The 9,737-nt window shown below is 36.2% G+C and overlaps 1 protein-coding gene across 1 annotated transcript; it reads right to left on the bottom strand.

Annotated features, from left to right (window-relative positions):
• Positions 1-77: 77 nt before the first annotated feature.
• Positions 78-5,745, bottom strand: LOC111239335. The gene is made up of 7 exons (XM_022769199.1): positions 5,634-5,745; positions 3,403-3,597; positions 2,858-3,004; positions 2,665-2,754; positions 2,422-2,490; positions 1,833-1,959; positions 78-1,741 (listed from the first exon to the last, which is right to left on the bottom strand). Exons 2-7 carry the CDS (start codon positions 3,451-3,453, stop codon positions 879-881), a joined length of 1,347 nt encoding a protein of 448 aa, XP_022624920.1. The 5' UTR covers positions 3,454-3,597; positions 5,634-5,745; the 3' UTR covers positions 78-878.
• Positions 5,746-9,737: the final 3,992 nt, after the last annotated feature.

Genomic DNA, 9,737 nt, shown 5'->3' with positions numbered 1-9,737 from the left:
TTTTATAGAAAAGTAAATTTTTGTTGTGTTTTTTTTTTTTTTTTTTTTCCCCTGTAGGAAGGGCAGTGTTGATAGGTTGGTTCGTCCACCACTTTGGTCCAGACTGAAAGATCTCATCAACTATAGGGTGGATTTCCTTTTCATCTAGCGACATCACCAAGTCAAAAAATTCCATACCTACAAAACCTGGTGTATTTTGCATTTAATGCTAGTAAGCAAAAGTAAACAAGCAAACACACTAAACTAAAATTCTGAACATGATAAACCTTAAACCTGCCAAAGGTCAGCATGTTAGCATTGTCATCGTGAGAATGTTAGGATGTTGATGTTAACATTTAGCTCAAAGCATCATTGTGCCAAAGTGCAGCCTCACAGAGCCACTAGCACGGCTGTAGACTCTGAATTTAGCTTGGTAACATTTTTTAAAATGTTTTCTTTCCCCGTAAACATGAACATTGATGCCACTGGACCAATTAATATCCCACTGAATCTATGTAGGCTTGTCCATGATCATTTTTGAGCTTAACCTAAAAAATGTGCAAGCATATGTATCTCAATATATTTAATCAAAGGAGTGATTACAGTGTAAGAATGACTGTATTGTTCTCATAATCAATTCAAGACCACCATGCTTTATTAAGAATCTTTATTCCCTAATTAAAGCTGTCCTTGTTAATAATACTTGAGACATTAATCAAAAGCTTCTCACTTTCACTGTTTTTTTATATCTAGGACAATGCAGAGACCCACTGAATTAATGCACAGAACAGAATGACCAATGAACTGAGCAGGCATACTGTAAATGAGTGATTGTTGTTGTTGTTGTTGTTGTTATAGGAATAGATGCTCTACTTCTTTGTCAGACCGACTCAGGGGACTCATTGTCCCAGGTAGGATGTTGCCAGAAAGCCAGGATGAGGGAGTTGCTGTCTGCAGTGGTGGAGATGACAGTTTTCGTGACATGAGTGTAGAAACTCCCTCCCTGTAAGGTAAGCAGTCTCCTGCTTCCTTGAAGAAAGAGGATGATAAAGAGGTGGCATAAAGAAATCGGGAAAAGCTTCTTTTTGCCTCTGTCCTACAAGAGGTATCCTGATCCCTTTGCAGGTATTCAGTGAATAGTCATTTTGTCTAGAGTGGAGATCCTTTCTTTTGTGTATGACCCACGTTGGCTCCCATGAAGCAGTTGGGTAGGGATACATTTCAGCTTCTGGATAAGAGATAAGTCCCCCAGGAGTGCCGGTAACATAACATCTACTGCTGTTAGGATACAAGACAGAAAAATGACCTATGTTTATATGTGGCACTGGTATGGTGCTTGAAGACGGACGTGTATGAGTTGTACTGAATGGAGATGGATCAGTGTGCAAAGCCTTAGAAGGGTCAAACTGGTCGTCTACAATCTCCTGCTTCACCCTCTTCACTTTAATGAAGCTGTCACACTCAAGCTGCCTTTTCCTGTCAAGTGAGCCGCCATGTCTGCCGTCATGTTCAGGAGTCACTGCTCCATCCCAAGATTTGTCTCTGAGAGGCGAACCCTGTGTGGTGTCAGTGTGGTGGTCCCTGTGTTTCTCCTCCTCATCAAGTCTCTCTCTCCAGTGCAGGTTCGGAGGTTGTTCCAGTTTCTCCCTCTTGGTCGTATGGCTGTGGCAAGACGCTGGTGAAGATGGGGAAAGGTCAGAGGTTTTTCCTGTTTCACTCCTTTCACCGGTGTTTGTATGTGCAGGCCGTCCACACGGAGAGTCTACAAAGTGAGAAGCAGATCAGCTTTGATAATATGACACACATCATCCTGTTGCTTAAGGTATTTCTTACATTGCTGGCCTTAAACTCACCTTGATTTGGATGCATGCAGGAGGGCTGCTCTGATTGCTGGTGTTGTACTGAGTCTGGCAGACTGACGGCAGACGGATACTCAGGTGTCGGTTCTTGATGGTGACTGTTCGGTTTTTGCTGCATTTTCTGTTAAATGATGCGTCAAGTAAAGTTTGTAAAGCACAAACTAGTTTTGGAATCGGGATTAAATCAAAACCAACTCAAAATGACAATAGATCTGAAATAAAAGATAAAAGTTTTCTACACACATGAACTCCAGAAATGTACAACAATAATTGTCTTATATGTGTAACTCCTTAAAACTGAGCTTATAAATATTGTCTGTCAACTGAAATACCTTATATAGTCATGTCTGGCTCTAAACCTTTTATTTGTCTTATTGACAAGATAAATAATAATAAAAAATATGAAAACAGAAGCATAATTTAAATATATTTGTCACATTATGGCTGCTTTTTATATAAATAATATCAAAATCTAGTTTAACTGACTTATTTTAATTTCAGACACAAAATTTGAAAAAAAGGCTAAATACTTCCTGAATCTACTTGTTTACTTGACTGAAATTCAAATGCATTTCATCATTACCTCGAGTTGTTTGTGGTAATAAATCTTCCATGCAATGCACACATGCAGAGCACCCCATCTCCCTCGCTTCTGAAAAAAACAAACAAACAAACAACTGTAAATGTTGATTCAATAAATGTTGTTTAATCAGTAGCAATGTAGCAATGACTTTTATAGAGGAAACGGGGGTAAGACTTTAGTTTCACTTTATGTTCCTATGTTTTAATAGCTGTGTCAGTTTTAACTGATGCATCTTGGACTCACTGTCCTGAAGGGCTTCTGTGTTGCTCTGTGAAAGGCAGTGACTGGGGTAAAAGACAGCCTTGTTGTTCCTTGGGGAAGGTGGAAATATGACTGGGGAAAATAACATGACATTCAGGTGTCAGTGTTAACATTCTGAATAAAATCACTTCTAAGTTAAATGTTAACAATACAGCATAGACACACATCCTCTTACTTTACTGTCCTGAGCTTCCATTATAGTCGGTAGGTTTGGTGGGATGGTGGAGGACTGGTGCAGCATGGGAGCGAAGGCATGCTGAGGAGCGTGCTGATGCATTTGTTGACGCTGCTGAACCAGGCAGTGCATATATGGAGCAGACTGCTGGAATATGAGAGTGTGCTTTCAGTTGCTGAGCAGGCAGGATGGTATAGTCCAGAGCAGGGTTTTTCTGTTACTTGTCTGACTCTGAGGTGCTGAATCTAAAATATATCTATCATGTCTGTGTTTATATTTGGCTGAGTTATAGCTCTGAGAAGGAATGCACAAATTGCGAGCCGAATCAGCAGGTCAGATTATAACTTACTTCCTGTCGTTTTTAGAGCACCTGAAACTTTCCCTCAGATTACAGTTTGAAAACCTCTGCTCTAGTGAAAAAAAACCCAGTAAGAAACACTTTTTTTTGGGGTATCCATTTTTAAAAAAGACATGTTGCAATGTAAACAAAACAGTAGAATCAGTCATAAAATGTTTTAACGTAATAAGTGGGTAGTTGGATGTACCAGACTGTGGAGTGTGTTTTGCACTGGAATCAGTGGGTTGGCTCCTGCCATACTGAGGCTGGTTGAAGGCCTGCTGGAGTCCGAACACTTGGCAAGATGGAGCTTTGTTTTTTCAGAAGAAAGTTATCAGACCAGCCAGTCACTAGGACGTTCAGATTGTTCTTGATGTCCTCTTCTTCCAGATTAGGATTCACCCTTGCAGCCAAGACACAAACGATAAAAATCATCAAAAACATTCACAGAATTACAATATACATTAGCTGGACGTATTTTTCAGGCAGTTTGTCTTGCAAATCAGATGCAAATGACGGTATCTTGTTAGATTGCATTACAGGCAGTAATCCAATTAAGGCATTCAGTGTGCCAAACCATTTAATTAATTTAGGATCCATCCGTTTCAAGGACAAATGATTAGTAATGCTGTTAGTGAATGGGGAGCACTGTGATATGTAGTATATTGAATATAAAACTACAGCCAGAGGAGGCTGCAAGATTCCTTTCTAGTGTTTTATTATGAATGTGTGTGGTATATATCATCCTAATAGGCAATGTTTGACTTTACTTTCATCGGGACTTCCAAACAAAACCAGAGATTCACACACAAAAAAGGAGTTTTAAGCATCTTGCCTGCAAAAAATTCATACATATATATATATATATATTAATATTTATTGAAGCTTCTGATGAGCATGAGTGCAAAGTTGAACATAAAATGCTCTTTTGCTGATTTGTGAGTATCAGACATGAATATCTGAAATAATGAATCTATTGATAGGAAATTAATCTAAAAAAAAATGTAATAATATTGATAGTGGGTTCATTTTTTACGTCATTTTTCAAGAAAAAACTTCAACCATTCTCTGGTTCCAGCTCCTCAAATGTGAGGATTTTTCTTTGTTTTTCTTTGTAAATTGAATAGCTTGGAGTGTTGGTCAGGCAACACAATAATGAAAAATAAGTGTTTGTTGTAGCTCTAATAAATTCTTTTCATTTTTGCAGTCAAAGAGCTTCTAACTCACTTAATGTTGAAAAAGAAATCTTTCTGTACTCATTCAGAAGATGGATAAAAACAGTAACACTTTTAGAATATAATGATTTAATCTACATCTGACAGTGTCAGACAATTAAACATCTCAGAAGTCTGTTGAGGATAATATTTATTACAAGACTGTTGTATTGGATTGTATTTAGAGTGTTGTCTGTGTTTGCAGAGTATATAATAATCATCCTGGCTCCTTCTCTGCATTTAAAGAAAGGATGGAGGGTGGTGTCGATCTCTTTTCTGTTTCTGAGCTACTCCTCAATCCTGCTGTTTGTGTCAGTGCCCCTTTAACCTCTCTTGGCTGCAACAGTCTAAGAGCCTGATCCCTCCTTTCTCATAAAGACAAGATTAGCTGGAGGTTACACATCCTATGTTCTCTAAATTTCGTCCATGTCAGCGTGCTACAGAAATCTCTTAATCTCATAAAGGAGCTGTTTGTTAAGGAGCACAAACAGAGTGGATGAGGCATCAGAAACAGCTTGCTGCGTCGTCTGAAGGCACGATGAGTGCCGTTGCTCACCTTGGAGACCAAACACCCGCTATCAATTATTCATCAGTTTAAGCTTTGAAACATCCTGAGATTTATGTTTTCATCCTCAGTATCGAAAGTTAAGAGATTACAGTTTATATTTAATGTGTGTAAAACGCAAACAGATGAGTTTTACACCTCAGTACTGACTGAACAATTAAATTAAGAACTTTTTAAGCAATAGCAGTAAAAGTTCACTGGTTCCAGCTTCTCAGATGTTAATATTTTCTAGTTTTCTTAGTCTTGTATTACAGTAAACTGAATATCTTTGGGTTTTAGACTGCTGATAAGACAAAATTAGAGATTTAAAGACATCACCTTAGGCTCTTGAAAGTTGTGATTGGAATTTTTCACTATTTTCTTACACTTTATAGAACAATCTGTTAATTTTATAATGAAAATAACTGATACTTGAAGTCTTCAAAACAGTTATAGCCCCATTGTAAACAGTCATTAATTGAAAAATTGGTGCTTATTGAAATGAATGATATCAGGGGAGAAAAAGTTCCATGCACAGAGCAGCCTTGTAAATACATGAAAACTGGTGGAAAGTCATTTTCAGGTGTAATTTCAAGTGAGACATTTTACCTGTTTACCTCCTGCAGTATTTCTCCATTGTAATAAAATTAAATGCATATATTCTATAAATATGTTTCTTACCTGTGTAATGAAGAGACGTAGATGGAAAATCTCGACTTCCTGATGTTTAAGAGTTATTATCCAGTGAATAAGACCCAGCTCCTCAAGCCTGTTAGTCAGCCAGCAAAGTAAAGACAAATACTTCCAATATGTCCTTCCTTACATTTAATTATCAGCCACATTAACTACGCTGATCGATTCCACTATCAGTAGAATCCTCGTCGTCTTCCCTCTGAACTGACTTCAGTTCAGCAGGGACCACCTGTTGCTCTGAGGCAGTTTTAGCTGTCTGCTGTCCCTGGTCAATTAGTCAGTGTTACTTACCAACACCAGGAAAGACCATTAACTACTCCTAATGGCTTAAACTAATCCCATCAGCCCCCTAAACCTTTCTGATTCAGTTTAGAGAAAGACAGCTTACAGTATGTGGCAACAGGAGGGCATTTTCAAAAACCGACGCTGGAGAGACATTGAAAATATGACATCGAAATGAATAAGTATGTCACCATATAATGTGCAACTTACACATGTGGGATCAGTGGCAATGCTCTGCTAATGTATCCAAACATTGTGTGTAATGTTACATTCAAGTCTGCTTTAAGTAATCAGCTCTGGCTCTTAAATATGTGTGTTGTTTTTAATTCATAGTTGTCTTTGTAATGATTTAGTTTTTTGTTTGTTTTTTAGGTATTTAAGTTTAAGTTTAGGTTATTTGACCTTTCACATTTTATATTCTATTTATTTCATATTTTATATTAATAATATATTTAGTATTTATCATTATCATGCTGTGTTGAATGTTGTGCTGTCTGTCTTGTTGCACTTTGAGCTTGTAAATTGAGATTTACCTATCTTAAGTTTTTTGACATATCGGTATTAGTTGATTAATCGATAAGTCAATTGTCAGAAAATTAAGATGCAACTATTTTGTTTATTGTTTAACAAATTTTTTAAGCAAAAATGCCAAAAAAAAAGGTTTTTTGTCACAGTAAACTGAATTGTTTTGGATTTTGGACTTTGAGAAACTGAGATGAGTTTTTCACTATTTTCTAACATTTTATAGACAATTGGTTTTTTGAGGAAATAACTGGCAGATTAATTGATAATGGAAATAATCATTAGTTGCAGCCCTAATATCAGGTCTCTTTAAGCAGCTCTGAAATTACAGTCAAAATGAAAAAAAGAATGGCAGACCTCATACAACAGGAATTTATTCATCATTGTTTAGTCTGTATTTTTAATGCATTTTCATAAACGTTCCATTAAATTATATAAATTAATAATTTTCACACAATCTCTACAGTTATTATATAATTCCCTTTACAGTTTTAATACATTTGGAATAATGTTCTATAATACATATTAACTGTGTACATTATATATTTAACTGTTTTTTCAATTAGCAACAAGAATTCATCATACTTTATGGTATTGTACTTACAGGAAACGATACAATAATAGCAACAACAATAACAATCAGAAAGCGACTTTAAAATTCCACTCTCTTTCTAAAGAATTTTAATATTTTTTTGTTTGTTTTCCAAGAGCTTTTTTTACTGTGGTCACTGACTTTTTTGAGTATACTTTATTTTGTCACTGTTTCAGTGTGAATACACAACATCCTGAAAACCAGCTTACAATTCATATGTCGTAGGGAACTAGGACATAGTTAATGGTTTGTTGCACACAAGTACAGTATGACAAAGTTAAGAAAAAAACTTGAATATACTCTGTGCTCACACCCTAAATAAAAACTACTCGATGTTTAAATCAGTGAATATAAAGCCTTTCCCTTTGGTTTGTACAAATAAATAAGAGGTTGATAAAATATGAATAAAATACTTTAAAACAGTCAGCAGTTCACCTCCCTGACAACTGATATTTCATCTAAAGGCAGGGCAGATAATTATCCTTTATTGTTTCAAGGGGAGATTTATTTTCATAGATTGCATGTGCTCATGTCTCACATGGAAAACAGATGGTAGATGCAGTACGTATTGCTTATTATGAGGAGCATCAACAACATTTAGGGCTCACCTTTTAGTTTCTTAAGGATCAAACTATTTTTTTTTTTTCTAGAACTACTTATTTCACTCGTTTATGTCAACTGTCAAAATGAACCACTTGCAAAGGCTGCTCTTTGAAAAACAGGAAGTTGATGTTTCAGCCACAAAGCAGCATGTAAGGTCACTGTGAAGCACAGAGGAAGCAAATCCGTCTGCTGGCTCCAAACACTTCAGCTCCCAGTATAGCTTTTATGTTTGGTTCCCTGATGAAATGCTTCTAAATACTGACACACATTCTTTGAATTGTGCGAACTGGCTCAGGCTAATTGTCCTGAATGGCCCTAGACAAACTGGGCTACCCTTCAATTGGATCCCATTAAGCAGAACATAAGACGGTGATTGGATGAAGCTTTGGGATGACATGTTCTCCTTGATTAGCTAATTCCATTCTCACTAACCATCCAAATCCTGTTAGTACGGGCCTCCATCGAGGAACGGTGTACACTGGCCACAAACCATTACCCTTTATAACCTACAACTCACTCATATGCTAAGACTCATTAGAAAGCTTAAAGCAGCTTCTTTAGCAAGGAGCTAAAGTGTACATTACTGTAGACTAATTTTATTCATTCACAGCTGTTGAAATGTTCTTCTAGTATCTGAAATTCCTAATTTCCTAATTACAAATGACTGAAGTCCTGCTAATAAATCCACCACGCTGTTATTAGTAGTCTGTATTAGCTTATTGCAAATATATATGTGTAGGTGTACATTATATGTTGGCTGATTAATAATAAGAAATTGCAGCACAGAAATACAAAAGATATATTTTAGATTATTCAGAAACATGTTGCTATTACTTTGTCCACTAGAGAGCACTGACAGTTTATTTTCCATCTGTAAAATGTCCCATGCTGTACATATTGTGGTCATATCATTATCATATATTTTAACTGTCAGACATCTGACATGGCTCAATAATCCAGTGTTGGTCAAGGTAAACAAGTGAAGGTCCAACCGCCTTCATGATGATCCTGCTTCTAGTATGACGCTGCAAATATGAATTGGTAAGAAAAGAAAAGTGATGATGTTTTCTTTCTGCAGGTTGAATGCCAGCACAGGGCCGTCCTGTTTACAGAACCAGGTGTAGTTAACCACATCAGCCTTTTGTCGCCATTATTCCTTGTAAGTACCTTTTTAAAATTGTGATGAATGTTTTCTTTTGTCAGAGTCTGACAGTATCTGTATGTGTTTATTGTTGTAGCTCATTGGAAATGACTCTTACACAACGTAACTTGTGTCATGTCTGTGTCCAAAGTGTCATGCTGCATTCTTATGTCAAATGAAAAATTCTGTCTTGTGCAGTTTTTATACATCTGTATAATTCAGGATATAACTCACATGAGGCTGGAGCATCTGGGAAGTTAAAGGATGCATCATCATCACTGATTTTACATGTAAAAGTCAATTCCGTAGCATTCACTGAATTCTAGAGGGAATTTGGCACCTTGAGAAAATTACTTAACTGACATAATTTGAGTAATTGAGATGCATTTTTAACAGAGTCTGTTACAAAGCAGGGTCATTAAAATTTGAAAGACATGAGCTCTGTCTCATTTCTATACAATGCTGTATTTCTGCGCTATTCACAACTGCAAAAAAGTATTTTAAATCTTTACAGACATTTTTATTTTTATCAATGGTGGAGGAAGTACTCAGATATTTTACTTAAAGTACCAAAAGTAGCAGTGCTTATTTCAGAATACTGTCTGTACTGTCTGTACGATTATAATTATTGATAAAGGTGGAGTTAATTTTAGCTACTTTATTTACTGCTGGATAGCTTGTGGATTTCTCCTTTTCAGGGATAAATTAAGTTTTGTTTTCTTTAAAGTATAATAATACATTTATTTGTTGATTAGATTTTGTATTAATAAAATAAATCTGCAAAGTGGATTATCAAATAAATGCAGTGGAGTAAAAACTACAGTAATTCATTGAACCTATAATAGAGAAGCATAAGTAGCAGTCAGTGGAAATACTCAAAGTACTTGAGTAAATGTACTTAGTTACTCTACACCGCATATTTTGGTTTGTGAAGTGTAATTGGTGGCTTTAT

The sequence above is a fragment of the Seriola dumerili genome, unplaced genomic scaffold (assembly GCF_002260705.1).
Source record: "Seriola dumerili isolate Sdu_G_001 unplaced genomic scaffold, Sdu_1.0 BDQW01002293.1, whole genome shotgun sequence".
NCBI classification, from domain to species: Eukaryota; Metazoa; Chordata; class Actinopteri; order Carangiformes; family Carangidae; genus Seriola; species Seriola dumerili.
Note: the sequence above shows the minus strand (reverse complement) of the source record. Positions and strands in the feature narration are given on the sequence as shown.